At 37.6% G+C, this 20,107-nt stretch overlaps 1 protein-coding gene across 7 annotated transcripts; it reads right to left on the minus strand.

The window, feature by feature from the left end:
• Positions 1 to 6,528: 6,528 nt before the first annotated feature.
• LOC107824123 (uncharacterized) lies at positions 6,529 to 9,761 on the minus strand. Of its 7 annotated transcripts, none has more exons than XM_075245378.1 (7): positions 9,568 to 9,732; positions 9,334 to 9,393; positions 9,160 to 9,254; positions 8,276 to 9,070; positions 8,064 to 8,169; positions 7,304 to 7,509; positions 6,529 to 7,048 (listed from the first exon to the last, which is right to left on the minus strand). In XM_075245378.1, exons 4-7 carry the CDS (start codon positions 8,998 to 9,000, stop codon positions 6,778 to 6,780), a joined length of 1,308 nt encoding a protein of 435 aa, XP_075101479.1. In that variant the 5' UTR covers positions 9,001 to 9,070; positions 9,160 to 9,254; positions 9,334 to 9,393; positions 9,568 to 9,732; the 3' UTR covers positions 6,529 to 6,777. The 7 variants fall into 7 exon arrangements, with proteins under 7 accessions (XP_075101479.1, XP_016506344.2, XP_016506346.2 ...); XM_016650858.2 differs by having other exon boundaries at positions 8,276 to 9,080; XM_016650860.2 differs by lacking the exon at positions 9,334 to 9,393 and having other exon boundaries at positions 9,618 to 9,761.
• Between the last annotated feature and the right edge of the window lie 10,346 nt (positions 9,762 to 20,107).

Here is a 20,107-nt window from a genome sequence, read left to right on the forward strand (position 1 = left end):
CAACTCCATTTCTCACCAAATTTCACAGACAAGTCTTAAATATTATATTGGACCTATACCAGACTCCAAAATTAAAATACGGACCCGGTATCAACAAGGCCAAACATCAACCAATTCATGAAAATAATTAATTTTTAGACTTTTAATTTTCATCAAAATTCATAACTCGATCTAGGGACCTCCGAATTCGATTTCAGGCATACGCCTAGGTCCTATAATTCAATACGGACCCACCGGGACCGTCAAAATATGAATCCGAGCCCATTTACCAAAAATATTGACTGAAGTCAACTAAAATCAATTTTTAAGGTAAAAATTCTTATTTTCATCAATTTTCAACATAAAAGTTTTTCGGAAACATGCCCGGACTGCGCACGCAAATCGAAGAGGGTAAAAATGAGATTTTTTAAAGCTTAAGAGTGCAGATTCGAGTTCTAAAATATAAGATTGCCTTTTGGGTCATCACAAAAGTACACAAAACACCAACTACTGCAAAGAATAAGAAGTTATAAATTTTTTGAATTGTATTGATCCATTCCAATACCATTTTGAACAACAACAAGGTAATCTTTTCCTTCCAAATTTTTAGAGACCTCTTGCTAGAATAAGCAAATTTTAAATATACATTTTGATAAGGTAATAAGCAATTTTAAATATATTTCCTCATATCCTTCTAGGAAGTAAACTCTAAAATATGCTCTTCTAATCTTTCAATGAATCACCGAGTCCAACGGCGAGCAATGAGAAAAAAAGTTAGAGATAAACTAAGTGTACGTGGAACATAATCAGTGAAAACATTTCAGATAGTATTTTACTCTTTGAGATTTCTTATGTATTCGGTTTAGAGCTCATGACTCTGCACTATCTGATTTTGGGAGTTTGAATTGTGTATCGTCGTTTTGGCGTATGTTGATTACTATATCCGCTATTTATGATAACTCAATCTTATTATATCATGTTTTGATGATTGAATGTTGTTAGTGTGATTGGCTTACCTAGTCTCAGAGGTTGTTAAGTATCATCACGACCTTTGGCGGAATTTTGGATCGTGACTTTTATGCTTAAGGTATTATTTTAATAAAATATAAAGCTTTTAAGCCTTTGAAATTTTTATTCAAATATTGTTCTTAGTGGTTATGTTTTAAGTTTACTTAATATAAATTAAAAATCTTATTTAAGACTTTAACTTTGTAATATTTTACTCGTTAAGGTTTGATGTTTAATTTATTTATTATAAATTAGAAGTTTCATAACATTCAAATAAAAATTATATCGTATTATATTTGTTAAATTATAAAATAAAAATAAAATTTCCAAACCCGACTTGACAGGGTATTTTTAAGCCCGACATGTTCTAGACCAAATTTAGCCCCCAAAGATCGGACTGATTGAGCCCGATACCAGACCAGTACCAAGACCGACCATGCTATTTTTTTCCAAGTTCGGTCCGCCACATTAACACCTTTGTTACATCCCGCATTTCGTACGTTAAAGTTTCGCCGTAAGTTAATCGACGTAAGCTCGGGAATGAGATTATTTTTAAGGTTATCAGTATTTATGTTATTTGTAACAAGTGATAAGTGAGTGCCGTGAAGATTAGAGGGTAAACAAATTAAATAATGAGTTTCGTTGAAGGTTGTCAATTTGGAATAAAATACGGTCCAAGCTATAATACCCAGTATTTATGAACTAGTACCGTACAAGGTACCTCATGACCATGATAGTAAGGTATATAAAGTATGTTAAAAGTGATTAGTATTTTAAGTAATTTGAGATAATTCTTAATTATGTGAATAATTAGTTAATTATTAATTTTTAGTGGGAGATTAACAAGATAATTAGAAATTTGTGGATAAATATTAGGGGGGAACACTACCCCCACGTGACAGCAAGTGAAAAATGGATCAAAACCCTAAATGGTGACTCTTTGGCTAGGTGGATAGGTGGCATAAGTAGGGGATGTTGGCAAATTATCCTTATTAACCGGGGCCCACAACCACTATGATAAGAGTAGGTTCAACGTGACTTACAATTCTTATGAATCCCTACAATGTGCAATGGATGGATATCTCTACAAAGTAATGGATGTAGCTTCAACAAAAATTCTTATGAACCCCTACAACGTGCAACGTGACTTACAATTCTAAGGGAGCCCGGTATAACCTTTCTCAAGAATATCATACAGATTTTTTCCTACTTCGATCTCGCCGTTACATGTTTTGTCGTGATTAACGTGTGTTAGAGGAATTGTCAAGAGAATCGGCTCGGGTATATTAAGGTTATCCCTTCTTTCCTTTTGGAATGATCCATATGATGCAACGAAACGAGAAAACACGCAACTTTCATAAATGACTCTATTCATAGAAGTACTAGGGGTGCCTATGTTATTGATTCCCCATGTGTCCTATTATTATATTATTTATTTATGGGTCTCAGAAAATACGTAAGTTGATAAAGTTTATCCGAAGGCATATTGATCTTATGACATTCCGAGAAATCTTATTAACTTACTTCTTATGCATTTCATTCATTTATATATGTACATTGACTCATGACCAGATGACGTTATACACGCGTATATTATATGTATATGAGATATGGGAAAAGGTTACGGCGTTATATACGCACCACCACCTGATCAGTTGGTATATGTTGATGATTTCGCCCACAGAGGCCGAGATGATATGATGGGATGCCCTCAGAGGCTTGATGATGTTATGTACACATATACCTATGCATGATACGACATTTATATGCACATGTATGACTTTATAAATATTTCAAGATTCACAAAGTTATTTAGACTTACAGGTGGATTCCTTTACTCCATGTTTCATTTATGTCTTTTATATACTGATTTTCATGCCTTACATACTCGGTACATTATTCGTACTGACCCCCTATTTCCCGGGGCCTACAGTTGCTTTGTTTGAAGTTAAAACAATGCAGAACAAAGGAGTAGAAACTCAAAAAATCGTATGAAAATCCTGAGAGGAAGGAGTGCAATGTATAGCCAAAGTTGAGCGTTTTCAGTTTTTTGGTGTATTTTCATTTTTCGTTCGTGTCTTTCTTCAACAGTTGCTGCACATATATATAGCAGCCAGCTTTGAAGATGAACGACCCTCCATCCTCCATGGTGGAGCATGCACTAGCTTGTTTGTGGAGCAAGCACTTGGCCATGGTGGGAAGAGCATTAGGCGGCTGCTATTGCAGCTGGTGGTCAATACACGGATTGAAAAATATCCGTTACAAATGCGGATAATCTTACGTTAATATTTACTATTAACAAATAAATTTGGTCCAAAAAATTAATCAATCAATCGATCATTTGACCAAATCCAAATCCAAATCCAAATCCGAAGCCGAAGCCGAAGCCGTAGCCGTAGCCGAAGCCGAGCCGAGTGAGCGACGACGACGACGGTGCGAGGCTTGCTTTCTTCTTAACTCTTTAAGAGCTACAAGAAGAGCAATTATATATATACCCACCAAAAATCTTTTCCTCTTCCAATATGGGACAATGTCTCATTGTCAAGAGGGGGAAACTTAAAATTTTACTCAAAAAATTCATTTTCCCTCCATTTTTCATTCACCCTCATTTTAAGACTATTTCATCTTAAATAACAAAAAACCTCAACAATCCCCCACATGAACGGGGAATGGCTATATCACGGAAGTATGCATGGAAAAACTGTGTGATTTGCAAGCAAGGATTAATTGCATCAGTGAAACTGGTATGGTTGGATTCGTAATTGAATGGGTTGTCGGATTTCATAACTTTCACCGGATTCCGAGATATGGGGCCCGCGGGCGAATTTTTAATTAATTTTGAAATTTTTATTAAAAATATAGTATTTCCTTATAGAATTTATTTCCTATAATTTTTAGTGATTGTATCGAATTATTTTGGCTAGATTTGAGCCAGACAGAGTTGGATAATCGTGGAAAAGGCAAAATTGTGGATTAAATTGGAGCAAGACGAGATAAGTCTCTTGTCTAACCTTGTGAGGGGGAAATTACCTCATATGCCATAGGGATTAAATTGAATAATTATTGCTAATTGCGGGGGCTACGTACGCACGCGGTGACGAGAGTCCGTGCGTAACTACTATTAATACTAAAGTCCGGGTAGTTTAGGATACAGAGCATGCCTTACTCGTGTAAATTATATTCTTTGATTTATTTATATTAATTGATATCTATATGAATATATTGTGAGTTGTTAGATAAAGATATTAAAGGATGGAAATCTCATAGGCTTGATTGTCTGTTTTAATCAATTAAGCAGGTGCAGGTAGACAGGCTGACGGTCCCCCTTTTTAGGATCCTTGATCAGCGAGAGTTGGTGTGCACCACTTGATCCGGAGCTGTTACTAATTTTGATACACTATTTTTGGTATGTAGATATGGGTACGATGGGGCCCAGTCCCGTCCTTTATACAGTTGTACACTCTATTAGAGGTCTGTAGACAGTCATGTATAGTTGGATAGTATGTGGCCTTGTCAGCTTCTAGTTTTGAATATATAGTTGTCTATAGTAGCCTTGCCAGCTCGTCCTACCGTATTCCGCATGTATATGTATATATATATCTTTTGGACATATTTTCCTCACGTATGTTATTCACGTGATTCAGCAGTTTATTGACAGATGTTATTCATGATAGTCGGAATTAATAGTCAGAAAGAGCATTTTTTTTTTCAATTTGTTTGGCGTTATTTCTTGTTTGTCAGTTGCAAAAAGTTTGGTATATTTTTGTACTTGGAAACATTAGTTTTAAATATCTCATTTTATCTTAATGAGACTTTTATAGTCATACAATTGCTATATCATATTTAAGACCACCGTCAGGAGTTCTTATGGTAAAAATAGTACAGGCTAGCCAGTTTTCGGACTGGTCATTCAAAAATAGTCAACGTTTGCCAAGTCATTGAAAAATAGCCACTATTTTGCTGCAACATAGACCGGTCCAGCATAATATACTGGAGTTCGGTGCACCTGTATATGAACTTCCAGCATATTATGCTGGAACTCCAACACGCGAAAAGTTCCAGCATAATATACTGGAGATTCGAGCACCTGTGTATGAACTTCCAGCACATTATACTGGACCGACATACTTTGCTGGAACTCCAGTATATTATGCTGGAGTTCTAGTATACTTACGTTGCGAACTCCATTATATTATGCTGGAGTTCCAGTATACTTACGTTGGAACTCCATTATATTATGCTGGAGTTCCAGTATACTTACGTTGGAACTCCATTATATTATGCTGGAGTATACTGGAACTCCAGTATAATATACTGGAGTATTTTTCGTATTTTGAACAGTGTTTTCGTTCAGATTTATCTTTACATGAAAAGTGATTAAATTTCGATTACTTTTGAAAGTGTAACTATTTTTGAATGACCACTTGTAAATCTGGCTATTTTTTAATTTTTCCCGTCCTTATGGCATGTTTAAAATCATAAATTTAGAAGTCTATTGTTTTTCTTACTTTAAGCAAAGTCAAACTATACCAATTAGATTAGAGAACATGGAGTGTCTTATAAAGTAGAGGCTGATTATAAAACACAGTTCAGAAACATGGATAAAATACTGAAAAGTTCTTAGCAAGGAGTCATCATTTTGTACAATCCTAAAGAAGTGGATAAACAATTTAAGACATTGAAAGTAAAGAGTAGAATCTGTTGTTAGGCTTATCATCCATATTTATAGTTTCTTTCCTATGTCTAGTTGTGCTATTACCAAGGAGTAGGGTGGCATGTGGGCCGGTCCGGGTCCTAAACGGGTCAAGTGGGCTAGTCTCGTGGGCCGTGGTTATGGTTTTGGTCCCGGGCCGGTCCTTAAATAAACGGGTTTAGCAGTCCCGGGCTAAACGATCTTTTTGTAGGAACCGACCCGGGATCGGGCCTACGAACTCATGGTCCCGGGCTAAACGAGTCGAGCCCGCAGGCTAAGTGAGCCCAATGGCTAAAAATTAATTCTTTTAAAAAAAAATTAAATAGTAGCAATTTTTTCAGAAATTGTAACAACCTCAATATTTTTTTACTATTTTTTTGGAATAAAGTAAGCAATAGTAGTAAGTATAGAAGAAAATTAGAGAGATTGATATTGATTTTGTAAGAAAATGAAAGAATGAAGAGGTATTTATAGTTGAAAATAGGGAAAAAGTATAATTATAAAAAGTTCAGGATTAAAACAAAGTTGGGGGGTTAAATGGCTATTTTCTAAATAGCCAACAACTATTTTTTAAAGCCCAACGGCTATTTTATTAAATAGCCAAACGGCTATTTTATTAAAAATAAATTACCGTTGGGCCCGCCAAGGGACCGATCTGGTCCCGTTTTCTTGGCAGGCCAAACGGTCCCGATCCTAACGGTTCAAAGGCAAGAACCGGCCCACGAGACCGGCCCAAGCCCACCTCTAGCCGTCCTACCAATCCCGACCCACATAGCCCACTTGGCCCACGGTCCCGGGCCGGCCCACTTGACACCCTTACCAAGGAGAAAGGGTCAATGGCAAGATTATCAAGAATGACATGTAGCATAATTACATAAATATATAAAATTGGGTTACAATGCAGCAACTTTATTGCTGGGAGACCACAGATACAACTAAAATAAAATAAAAGAATCTTATTCTTACTGAATATTTAACAAACCTACACCAATGTATTGTAAATGTATATCTGTTTTAAAATTAGAAAACAGAGTTTTACAAAGTATTTGGTAAAAAGTGAAGAAAAGGCTAAAAGAATGAATGTGGTTAGGAATTATTCAGGAAGACTGTTTGCAAGAGCTTAGAACGGAGTCCTCAAGAAATTGGGTAAGCTGTAAAGTATATAATTCTGGGTCATTTCTGAAATGATCAACATGAGGTGTAGAAATGAAGTTGCAAGCTCTAACGTTGCGACCAATTCTTCGTTGCTCCTCTACAAAGGACTCAACAGAAATCGCAGGAATCACTCTGTCTGCACTGCTGTATATGTACAATTGTGGGCAACTTGGTTGCTGGGATGTCAATAGATCTAGAACATCAGAAAGTCTCCTGCAATTTCATCCAAAGATCAATGGAAGTACATAGAGGGACCTATTTTTGGCACTTGTTACACATACTAATTACAATCCATTGGAGAGTGGACATGACATCGACAAGGTCTACTTCATAGGTGAGTACAAAGACGAAAAGTAGATACAATTTTGGTACTTCTATTAAATACTGCAGGCTTAAAAATATTTTATCACAACCACTCGCAGAAAAGGCAATTATGGAAACAGAAATTATCTCAAGAGATGTCCTTACCTATTTACGGCGGGAAGGCTCAAAACCACCTCAAAGAACTTCTCCAGTACTACTAGCAAAGCTGCTTCAGTTACTGCAGGTGTAGCATCCGAAGAAGTTTTGGTTTCTATTGTCACATCTGCATCTTTGTTGTTTATAGTCATGATGTGTTTGGTTGCAACACTATTCTTCTTCAAAAAGGCAGCAGAGAATCCAGAAGCCCATACCTTGACACAAAAAATGAGAACTTGATTGTGTTAATTTCAACTTATCAAATCAAAGCTCCATGCGCCCAAAATATGATTTAACATTTATTAAATACTACACAAGTACCACCTCCCCTCCCCCGAAACTCCACAGCTGACCCCCAGCCGCGAAGGGGTGAAAAAGACCAAAGCAAGAATGAGATGGCATAGAAAGATGAAATTTCTAAATAACTTCCACATTATCAAGTTTAAGAATATCTTTTGCCAAGCAACCAACATAGTTTAAGGCCTAAGATAGAAGAAAGCAACAAGATTAAATTAAAAGAACAATCGGTCCTGATTAAAGTACAAATTAAGCAATCTTCAGAATGGCTAGACAGTGATATGCATAGAAAGTACAACTTGTAATACTTATCTGATAAAAGGATGATATAATTGGATTTCAATAGAAAAATATGGTTCTTAACAATTACTTTGCATTAAACTTGATAATTAAACTACACATGTAGAAAGACTCTTTCCAGCACTTGCATGAAAAATAAATCATATGATGGCAATTTCAGAGACAGCAATACCTGTGGATCGGGAGCAGCTACAGGAGCAGAATCAACAATACAACCTTTGATCCTTGTCATTAAAACAGGATCTTGTTTCTGAAACTTCTCCAAAATGACACCATAACTATAAAGCCAAGAATAAAAGAACTCAATCAGTAATTAACAGACAAGTTTTAAGAAAAACACATATACTTTTGTTTCTAAGTCGATGATTATCAAAGAGTACTCACGTTAACCATCCCGTGTTACTGAAAGTGTGGAAGACCAAGTTCTTTCCATGCTCTTCTTCCAACCAATCAACAAGATGGTTCACAAGCAGTTCTATATCCTGCTCTGCCTTTCCCCCGACTTGATAGCTAAGAATCTCAGACATTGGGAAAGTAAATGTAATGACATGATATCCTGCTGAGGCATACCACTCTGCATATCTCTTTAGATGCTTCTGTTTTGCACCTAACCATCCCAACAGTACTACCACAGTCCTAGACTTTACTGATGAACAATCATAATTCCCTGATATATCAACGACATTTGGCTCTGGTAAATGCCATCTATACAACACCTCTGAAGGCGAAGAAGGAACTGTATAAGTATATGTTGATGGATTTGCCGACTTAGCCAATGATGCTGATTGATAAAAATTGACCAACACGGAAGAAATGCCTATGGCAGAACACGAAAGATTTGAAACAAAACCAGAACTGATGCTGGGACTTGGAACACTTATGTTAGGCACAGGAACGCGTATTCTGGGGACAAAGGACAAATTGGCAAGCTTAGATACGGATATCTGAGACACCCATGATGTTTTCTTTTCTTGCAATGCTTCAGAAGAAGAATTCTCTATTGATTTTGAGGGCCAAAATTTTTCATGAAGATCAGTAGATACAGAAGTTATAGCGACTGCAGATGCCGCAACTATCGGTCTTTGGAGGATTCCAGAAAACGAAGCCATGATGATATACAGCCTTCCCAAATTTGCATACCAATATCAGACAACCCTCATACAAACAACAATAACTTTCCTGCAAGACACTAAACCATGGCCCAAAAATAAGAAATGTTTTTTTCAATGAACAAAATTCAAAAGAAAATTGAATGGTACACATGATACCTCTTTTGTTTAAGTTGGTCTTGTGTTTTTCTTGGAAGAAATAGGGCTGCCAATATATTTTGACAGCCCCACCAACAACTCTATATAACTGTCACCTGCATCAAATTCCTTTAGTAATCAAATTTTGTGTTGTTAATAAGACAAATGAATACCAAAAGGTCAATGACAGAACACCTTTTCAAATCTTCTTTTATTAACCCGAGCCCAACTCACTATTTGCTTCTAATTCTTTTCCTAATTAACCAACGCAACAGGTTACATTAAACCACAATTTTTATCTAAGCATGAAGGTTATAAAATTAAAAACGGCAACATACTCATAGAGGCAGAACTTCATTCAATCACATACAAATGCACAAAGACATCAAAATTTATACTCATTAATCAAGAACAAGTTAAGATATGGACCTTTAGGTCAAAGATCTAAGAAGCCTGGAACCGACAACCCGGAAAAATACCTCGACTGGAATGCGAACCACGGACTGAAATTGGAGCTTTCCCCTAATTTTCTTTCTAATATCTCCTCCTCCTTTCGTTGCCCTCTGTTTTTGCTCTCTGCCCCCTTCCCCATCTATATTATGTATATTTATATTATATATAAAATAAAGTCCCCGGTCCAAAATTAAAACCGTGTGGACCCTTTTTGATTCTCCTATGTCCAGATAAAATAATTGAAATAATGTATTAATTGTGTGTGAGAGAAATGGGGTGCAGGTGGAGTTTCTTAAGGTCGGAGTGGAAAGAATTTTTTCTTATAAATTAACTTTTTTTTTTCTCAAACAATAAATAAAAGAAATGTCCATTAGAAATCATAACAAAATGAAAAAAAAAAAAAAAAAAAAGGTGTACGTTTACTTCCTTCTTTTCTTGATACTAGTCTCTATGTATGTGTATGCACGTAAATCTTTAGTTTGTTTTGTGAAAAAATAATCGGAAATAATCTCCAAAGTTTCATTACTATTATAGTTTTTAAGAAACTATATTTTATTTGTATTTGTATTTGATTCGATTTTTGTTAATGTTGGGTGCACTTATAAATTATGTCTTTTTCCTTGATGATTTACACAAAAATATTTCTAAAAATTTTGTCGATTTTTATAACCTTCAAAAGTTAACTAATTTCTTAAATAAGATAATTATATGTTGGATAAAATTATACTCCAATATTTAATTAAGACTTTACACAAATATTTACTTATCTAGTATTTTGAAAACAACTAAGTTTTTGTGTCTATGTGAAGTTTTATACTTTTCTAACAACTCAAATTCATTCTCATACGGATTCGTATACCTTTTTTAGTGGCTCTATAAAAAAGAGATTGTTCTCTAACTTGTTTTCTCTATCAAAGTAATCCTAAGACTCCTTTTTTTTCTTCTATTAATATATTTTATAGAGATCAATGTACTACTTTAATTTTTCATTCCATTTCGTGATTATAATTTTTAATCTTTTTATTCCATTGCTCTCTTGGGTAATAGATTGAGAAGCGGAAAGTGCGCAAATGCGCAGGTACTACCGCAGAAGCGCATCGCAGATGCGATGTACAAGCTGCAGAAGCGGGTTGGGCCGGCTTAAGGGAAAATCGCATCTGCGATGCATTTTTTGCAGATGCGGGACTGCAAAAGCGGCTTAAGAGCCGCAGGTGCGGAAGGTCTGTTTGGCAGAAAGCTTTTAAGAATGGGGAAAACATTCATTTTGCCCATTTCTCTCCATTCTTAGGCGATTTTGGAGCTTTTTGAGAGGGAATTTCAACTAGCAATCTAAAGGTAAGTTAATCCTACACACTTTGAGTTAAATACATAGATTATGGGTAGATTATAACCTGTAAATCTTGGAAATCAAGGGTTAGAGGAAAAACCTAGATTTGTATAAAAATGAGATTTTAACCACGAAAATAATTATGGAATTGGATAAAAATTATATATTTGAGTTTCTAAGATTATGAGTAACGATTTTCTCCGAATATTTTGGGAATCCGGGCACGTGGGCTGGGGTGAATGTTAGGAATTTTATCATTTTTGATAGGGTAATTATTTTATAGATGAATTTCGAATTATTGAACATGTATTAATTATTTTATATAACTTTTGAATAGTTTAGGCTTTTTCGGCATCGAATTGAGAATTTAACGCGACGTGGTGATCAGAAAGTGGACTTTGAAACAAGGTAAGTGTAACGACCCGACCGGTCGTTTTGAGCATTCACGCTCCTTTCAACTATTTGAAGTCTTGAATAACTTTCTACGAGGTAATATGACTTGTGTGAATTATTGATTTTGGTTTTAAGGTATTTCGGAGTTAGCTTGGAAGAATGAATTTTCATGTTTGAAGCTTAAGTTGAAATAGTTGATCGAATATTGAATTACTTGTAAACGACCTCGGAATTTAATTCTGATGATTTCAATAGCTCCGTATGGTGGTTTTGGACTTAGGAGCGTGTCCGAAAAATTATTTGGAGGTCCGTAGTGGAATTAGGCTTGAAATGCCGAAAGTTGAATTTTGTGTTGTTTGACCGGGGGGTTGAATTTTTGATATCGGGGACGGAATCCGATTCTAAAAATTGAAATACCTCCGTTATGTCATTTATGACTTGTCTAGCCATGAATTGATAGGTTCCGGAGTCGTTTGTAGAAATTTAAAATTTCAAAGTTCATTAAGCTTGAATTGGGATGTAATTCATGATTTTAGCGTTGTTTGAGGTGATTTGAGGATTCGACTAAGTTCGTATCATATTTTAGGACTTGTTGGTGTATTTGGTTGAGATCCCGAGGGCCTCGGGTGAGTTTTGGATGGTTAACGGATCAAAAATGGAACTACAACAGCTGCTGCAATTTCCTTCTGCTGGAAATTCCTTCTGCCAGAAATCGAGCCCAGATTCGAGCATAGAATCGAGCCCAAAATTTGAGGTTAATCGGATATGAATTGATAGGTTCCGGAGTCGTTTTGTAGAAACTTGAAATTTCAAAGTTCATTAGGCTTGAATTGGGATGTAATTCATGGTTTTAGCGTTGTTTGAGGTGATTTGAGGATTCGACTAAGTTCATATGATATTTTAGGACCTGTTGGTGTATTTGGTTGAGGTTCCGAGGGCCTCAGGTGAGTTTCGGATGGTTAACAGATAAAAAATAGATCTACAACAGCTGCTGCAATTTCCTTCTGCTTGAAATTCCTTCTACCAGAAATCGAGCCCAAAATCAAGACCAAAAATTGAGCCCAGAATCAAGCCACGATCAAGGGCCACGATAGAAGGCAGGGTCGAGGACTAGGATCGAAGCCATGATCGAAGGCCAGGGTCGAGGGCCATGATTGAGGGCCATGATCGAGGTCCAGGATCGAGGGTTAGAATCGAGGCCATGGATCGAGGCCCAAGATCGAGGCCTGGGATCGAGACCCAGGAGCGAGGACAATGATTGAGACCCAGGATCGAGGACCATGATCGAAGGCCAAGATCGAGGCAGGACCGAGGCTGTCTGGGTAGAATTATAAAGCAGGGACTTCGTCCCATTCGCCATTTTTGACAAATTGGAGCTTGAGGAGAGGCGACTTTTGATAGATTTTCAAGGAAAACTTGAGATAAGTCCCTTGTGATCATTTCTACTCCATAATATTGAATTCTCATCGAATAATCCGACTAGATTACATGCTTTTGATGTGTAAATCGGAGATTTGAACTTAGAAATTTGAAAATAAGATTTGTAGATTTGACGGTCGAGTGGAGGTCGGATTTTGGTAAAATTGGTATGGGTAGAATCGTGGTTGAATGGGCTTTCAGATTTTGTAACTTTTGTCGGGTTCCGAGATGTGGGCCCCCCGAGCAATTTTTGAGCTAAATTTCGGATTTTTATGGAAAATTAGTATTTTCTTATGGAATTAATTCTAATAAATTTTATTGACTGAAACGAATTATTTGTGACTAGATTCGAGGCATTCAGAGGCCGAATTGTGAGGCAAAGGCATAGCAGAGTAAAGAATTCCACGCTCTGAGGTAAGTAACAGTTTTAAATCTGGTCCTGAGGGTATGAAACCCTAAAATTTTGTGTCATGTGATTAATTTTGAGGTGACGCACATGCTAGGTGACGAGCGTGTGGGCGTGCACCGAGGGGATTGTGACTTGGTCCGTCCCGGGAAAAATGTAAAGCTGAATAACTTTTTGATAGTTATGTGCTCTCTATGTGTTGCGGAAACTTGATTATAAGTCATGCTAGAAACCATGTTTAGGCTATATGTTGGTATTGTTGGGACCCACAGCGGTCGTGTACATGTGAATTATCTGCTTAAATTTTTGTTTTGTACTCAGTCACTACTTACTTGATTATTTTATCTCAGTCTCTATTATTTATTATTGATGTATCATATCATTGTTGCTTGGGCTGTTTTAATGATTGTGGAGAGCCCGAGAGACCGGAGAGCTTTATGACTGAGATATTATACCATAGCACGTGAGTTGGCCGTGCGGATCCTTATATTATACTATAGCACGTGAGTTAGCCGTGCAGCACGTGAATTGGCCATGCGGATCCTTATATTATACTATAGCGCATGAGTTGGCCGTGAAGCACGTGAGTTGTCCGTGCAGATCCTTATATTTATATTATGGCACGTGAGTTGGCTGTGCATCACATGAGTTGTCCGTGCGGATCTAGATATTTATATTATGGCACGTGAGTTGTCCGTGCATATTATAGCGCTTGGGCTGTAGGAGCCCCTCTGGAGTCTGTACACCCCCAGTGAGCGCGGGTACCCATTGAGTGTGAGTGCTGAGGGCTGGGAGCCCAGTGAATGATTGTTGTCCTGAGAGGTTGTATTTGTTTTTCATTAGTTGATGCACTTAGTTGCTATCTGTTGTTGTGGTGAAATTTCTGAAGAATTCTATATCCGGATTACATGAACTTGAATTGTATAAAATTGATTTGACCCAAACTGCTAGATTTGAAAGCATGTCTATTCTCTGTTGGAATTAGTGGAAATGAACTATAACTGTGTAGCTCGTCACTATCTTCAATTCTTTATTTATTATTATTACTTGCTGAGTTGGTTGTACTGATACTACACCCTGCACTTCGTGTGCAAATCTAGGTGCTTTTGGACATAGCGGGTGTTGATTTTTCTCGCTTAGTTGATTTTTCGGAGTTTCAGAGGTAGCTGCTGTGTTTCGCAGACCTTGTCTCTCCTTTCCTATCTCCTTGTTTACTGTATTTAGTCTTAGACTATTATAGACTATTTTTTTTAATTGTATCCATATTAGATGCTCATGTACTCAGTGACACCAGATTTTGGGGAGTGTTCATATCAGTATTTGTGGGATTTTATATTGTATTTAAATATTATATTTTCAAACTTAAGAGAATTGTGGTTTATTGAGATTGTCGGCTTGCCTAGTATTGAGATAGGCGCCATCACGACTGGTGAGATTTTGGGTCGTGACAAGTTGGTATCAGAGTTCTAGGTTACATAGGTCTCACGAGTCATGAGCAGGTTTAGTAGAGTCTTGCGGATTGGTACGGAGACATCTGTACTTATCTTTGAGAGGCTGCAGAACCCTCAGGGAAATTTCACTTTCTTGTATTCTATCGTGCGGAATTGATTCAGCTTGAAACATAACTCTTTGAATTCCTTCCACGCATTCGTATGCGCACATGAGCGCTCGGTATCAGTTTTGCATCACCGGCTTGTGATTCTATGAACGAGGTTCAAGACGTGTATTCTATGTTTTGGTGATGGGCCAGTCTGGAGGACTTGAGGTTAGGGTTTAGACCGTAGCTTAAGCTCGGTAGCTTCAGTTGTAACGTGTACATTTGGACTCATATGTCCAGTAATGTCCCTACGGGTGGAATTTATCGCTCGATGAGCAGTGGAATGGCTTTGTGATGAGTGTGATGTGACTGCGGAATATGTTAAGACGATTTGAATGTGACGAGAAGTGTTTCCTTGAAATGTAAAAAGGGCCATTAGGTGCTTGATTTTTGTTTTGATGTGACGTACAGTCTCGAGTATGAATAGTTTGAAGGATTTTTCAGTTAAATTGTGGGACAAATAATGTTCTCATGTCTTGTCAATGAGTTTGGACTCAAGAAGAGTAAGTGATTGTGTAGTAATTGTGGTTGCGAATGGGCATTTCTAATGTTGATAGCTCGAGAAAGATGATCTTCGAAGAGGCTTAGAGTCGGTAACATTTTATTGGTTCATGTGCGACATAGATGCATTTTGATTTGATGCAACAGTTGGGCATCAAAGTATGAGAAAGACATGACGGGAAGTGTTTCGTGGTGGTTAAAGTACTAGCATGCCAAGTAGGAAGTAGAGGTTGAGAAATTGCTTAAAGGAGATGATTTAACCAAAGTAAGAGTGGCAGATTAGCATATGGATTTTGTGGTAGGGTAGTCGCATGCCGTGAGAAAGTGTAGTACGGTTTGGAATCGTGTTAGAATGCGATTTAGCCTACAGACTTTATTTGGAGTGATGGTTACTGTACGGAGAAACATTGAATATGGCAGAAAGGAGTTTGTTTGAAATGAAGAGGGATGTGAAGATCTGATTATCGTTTCATGCGCAATATGACTTGAGTTCGGAAGGTATTGTTGAACTTTCAGTTGATGTCAATAGGTAAAGTGCAGACTTATACAAATGGTGGGTGAGCATGAGCTCAGGAGAATTTACTGATTACGTAGTCGTTGCACCCAGTGCAGCATCGTTGGAAGATGTCGGTAAGGAATTCCACAGGTGGGTTATCTCCTGTGAGCAGTTAGCGGTGGCGTGATGTTGATGAAGCTCCTGCGAGGAATATTGCTTGCTACCAGGTAAAAGGTTGAGTGTGTGACTGTGGCTGGTGATTCAGAATGTTCATGAAAAGCTTAACAAAGGACTTCGAAAAGTCTGGCGGGTTAATGGTGCGAGATCTTGGTAATTGAGAAAGGGAAATCCTTGTGGGTTCTAATTTTATATAATTGCAGCTTAAGACTAAGTGGGGGAGCCTGCTATTGACAATTTAATTTCATGGTTATGTGTTAAATTTTAGTTTTGGTCGAAGACATACTTGTGGATTAGTTATGACTTGCAGAGATGGAGATCGAGGATGACCCGAGTAAGGAAATTCCTGAATACGGGTTATATGGCACTTTATAGAATTATGAAAATTATAGAACGATTAAGTTGTTATTTTGAAGGATGGTGTGCACACGAAGTATGAATTTGATTGGTTGTGTTAAGGCAGGGTTACTTATTTGAGTGTTGACTGTGCTAAAGGAGCACATGTCTTTCGGCCTGTTTGGGGCGGAGTAAATTAGATTTGAGCAGAGTGGATGGTATCGGGACGTGCAGTAATTCTATTTGACTGTGGATTCTACATTTCAGTATAAGAAAGGAAAGAGGAACAATTTTAAATTTGCATAAGGTATTTTCAGAGTGAGTGTTACGGTTGGGGTATTTATAAAGGTGCTTAAGAAGAATACAGTGGCTTATGGGTTTTAGGGCGATGTGGTTTTATGTTAGGATGTCTTGTAGTGAGCTTTGGGTAAGGATAGTAGTGTTTTGACAGGGAGAAATGTCAACTTGAGGGTGATTCAGAAGAAACTCGGAGAAAATTGGACAAATGGGTAACATGCTGGATCAATATGGTAATGGTATGCTCAGTTCTTTTGGTTCTTATGATGATGTGGGACTTTACGGGTGTTTTGTGGCAATACCCTCGGATTTGGCAACTTGTGTGGCTTGATCGAGTTAGAGGAATTCAATTCTGATAGTTTGGTTATGTGCAAATGGATTTCAAAGTGTTAATGATGGTTTCTACCACGGTTTGAACGGGATATTTTCTACCGGTGTATGGAACATGTTGTGTATGTGATTTCCTCCTAGAAAGAAGCAAGAGAGAGGTTTCTAACTAATAAGGTATGTAATTTACTGGTGACTCAGAGTTGATAATGGGATTCTTGTGCTTGTCACATGATGGCATAATAGATGTGGTGTGTTGTGCGGGATTAGAATTTACATGTACAAAATGACAGTTCGGTCTTGAAGAGAAGGTAACGAATGTTGGACAGCATGGTCAGTTTTAGATATTTCGATTAATGTTATAACTGCTCGGTAATTCCTGAGAAGGGTGCGCATTTCAGAAGGCGCGTTGTGTTTTGACTTACGAATATTCATCGGTATTGCAGCACTCACCTGGTTGATAGACTGCTGATATTCAAATTATTTCTATGTGACACAAAAGAATTATGAAAGTATTTCTCATGGGAAGATCGTGAATGGAAGATGTGTTAGTCATTCTAATGCTGGAGTTGAGATCAGTTATGGTGATTCACGTGTTCGATGAATTTGGAAACTGAGAGTTCTCAGAAGCATATTGTTTCAGGGTTGCAATCTGTTCGAGGTGAGTATTTTATTTAAACTAAGTGGAGGCACTACTTGCGTTAATTATTTATGATAGCTATGCGCTATGAGTGAGCATATATGTGAGGTTTGAGCCCATGTGCAGTCATTAGAGCAAGTAATCATACTCGGAAGATTGCTTAGGCTATTATATGCCTAGAGTTGACTGTTAAGCGTAAAGTTATAATGTTTCCCGTATTCGTACCTTTGTTGAGAACTATCTGGGCTATACTTGAGGTTACAAAGAAGAGGATTCCCTAAATTAATGAGGTAGCTACTAATTTTGTGTTAAAAATTACCGATTTGAAGTGCGATAACAGACTTTGCACATGATTACATTATGGCGTGCTATTTCTACCAATCCAGGAGCATGAGAATCTTATTTTATTATTATATACAAGTGTACTTGTTTAATTGCTCCTGTATGATATGCTGGGACTGGAGGCTTGTGACCATGCCGGGCGATTCATATTATTAGCACGTGAGTTGTCCGTGTCGTGTGAGGGAATTTTATTTCTATGATAATTTATCTGATTCATTAATTTCCTACCTCTACAATTGTGCACATGTGCCTACAGTTATCCTCTTCACGAAATTTGAGGAGTTGGTTGTAAGATTGTGATTGTGGTGGTGCTTGTTGAACTTGCAATATGGTTCCCTTCCTTGAGACATCTCCCATATTTGGGTACACGGATTGCGCAGTGGTGGCTGGAGCTATATTGATGTAGCGTGTCTGTGGGATAGTTGTGTTTAATAATATAAGGTCATTGGACCTAGAATGGGTACTATCAAGCTTGATTATGGTATATTCGAGAGGATTATGGTTTTGGTTGGGGCGAGAGAGCTCCATGGCTAGTTGATCTGATGAGTGGTTATGAGTTTTTGATTGTTTCTTTCATCATTGGCAGTGTACAAAGGTTTGGAATGAGGTTCTGTTGAATACAGGGTTTTATAATAGTACTTGGTTGGTTTTGAGTAGTTATTGTGATCAGAAATGGTGTTACGAGTATGCGAGTTATGTAGTATGTTATACGATTGTATCTGGGATTATGGTTATTGCTGGGTACAACTTGTTCAGGCTTATACAATGTGTAGATGTGAGATTCGGGTCTTAAAAAGAATTCTGGATGTTAGAAATTTGGCTCCAAGGTTTTTTTGGGCTAAGGTTAAATTAATGGTTTTTAGTTATGTTGTGTGGTCAGGCCTATATAGAATAGGGTGATGTGTGATCACCCCCACGTATGTGCATAGTAAGGAGGAACAATGATTTAAAGGCTTAGGAACAACTCTTGGCACGTTCGAGGACGAACGTATGTTTAAGTGGGGGAGATTGTTACGACCCGATCGGTCATTTTGAGCATTCATGCTCCTTTCAACTATTTGAAGTCTTGAAAAACTTCCTACGAGGTATTATAACTTGTGTGAATTGTTGGTTTTGGTTTTAAGGTATTTTGGAGTTAGCTTGGAGGAATGAATTTTCATGTTAGAAGCTTAAGTTGAAATAGTTGACCGGATATTGACTTATGTGTAAACGACCTCGGAATTTAATTCTGATGATTCCAATAGCTCTGTATGGTGATTTTGGACTTAGGAGCGTGTCCGGAAAATTATTTGGAGGTCCGTAGTGGAATTAAGCTTGAAATGCCGAAAGTTAAATTTTAAGTTGTTTGACCGGGGAGTTGACTTTTTGATATCTGGGTCGGAATCTAATTCTGAAAATTGGAATACCTCTGTTATGTCATTTATGACTTGTCTGCAAAATTTGAGGTCAATCGGACGTGAATTGATAGGTTCCGGAGTCGTTTGTAGAAACTTGAAATTTTAAAGTTCATTAGGCTTGAATTAGGATGTAATTCATGGTTTTAGCGTTGTTTGAGGTGCTTTGAGGATTCAACTAAGTTCGTATGATGTTTTAGGACCTGTTGGTGTATTTGGTTGAGGTCCCGAGGGCCTCAGGTGAGTTTCAGATGGTTAACCGATCAAAAATGGAACTACAACAGCTGCTACAATTTCCTTCTACTGGAAATTCCTTCAACAAGAAATCAAGTCTAGAATCAAGCCCAAAAATCGAGCCCAGAATCAAGCCACGATCGAGCCCAGGGTCGAAGGCCACGATCGAAGGCAGGGTCGAGGACTAGGATCGAAGCCATGATCGAAGGCCAGGGTCGAGGGCCATGATTGAGGGCCATGATCGAGGGTCAGGATCGAGGCTTAGAATCGAGGCCATGGATCGAGACCCAGGATCGAGGCCCGGGATCGATACCCAGGATCGAGGATCACGATCGAAGGCCAAGATCGAGGCAGGACCGAGGTTGTCTGGGCAGAATTATAAAGCAGGGACTTCATCTCATTCGCCATTTTTGACAAATTGGAGCTTGAGGAGAGGCGATATTTGATAGATTTTCAAGGAAAACTTGAGGTAAGTCCCTTGTGATCATTTCTACTCCATAATATTGAATTATCATCGAATAATCCGACTACATTACATGATTTTGAGGTGTAAATCGGAGATTTGAACTTTAAAATTTGGAAATAAAATTTGTAGATTTGAGGGTCGAGTTGAGGTCGGATTTTGGTAAA

This window comes from Nicotiana tabacum, chromosome 23, assembly GCF_000715075.1.
Source record: "Nicotiana tabacum cultivar K326 chromosome 23, ASM71507v2, whole genome shotgun sequence".
NCBI classification, from domain to species: Eukaryota; Viridiplantae; Streptophyta; class Magnoliopsida; order Solanales; family Solanaceae; genus Nicotiana; species Nicotiana tabacum.

What these genes read in the sequence shown, in the direction of transcription:
- LOC107824123 (XM_016650860.2), bottom strand. Translation starts at nt 9,000, where the DNA reads ATGGCTTCGTTTTCTGGAATCCTCCAAAGACCGATAGTTGCGGCATCT. An exon ending in AGTAACACGGGATGGTTAAC is followed by an intron (nt 8,170 to 8,275) that starts GTGAGTACTCTT and finishes TTGGCTTTATAG; the next exon opens with TTATGGTGTCATTTTGGAGA. An exon ending in TAGCTGCTCCCGATCCACAG is followed by an intron (nt 7,510 to 8,063) that starts GTATTGCTGTCT and finishes TTTTGTGTCAAG; the next exon opens with GTATGGGCTTCTGGATTCTC.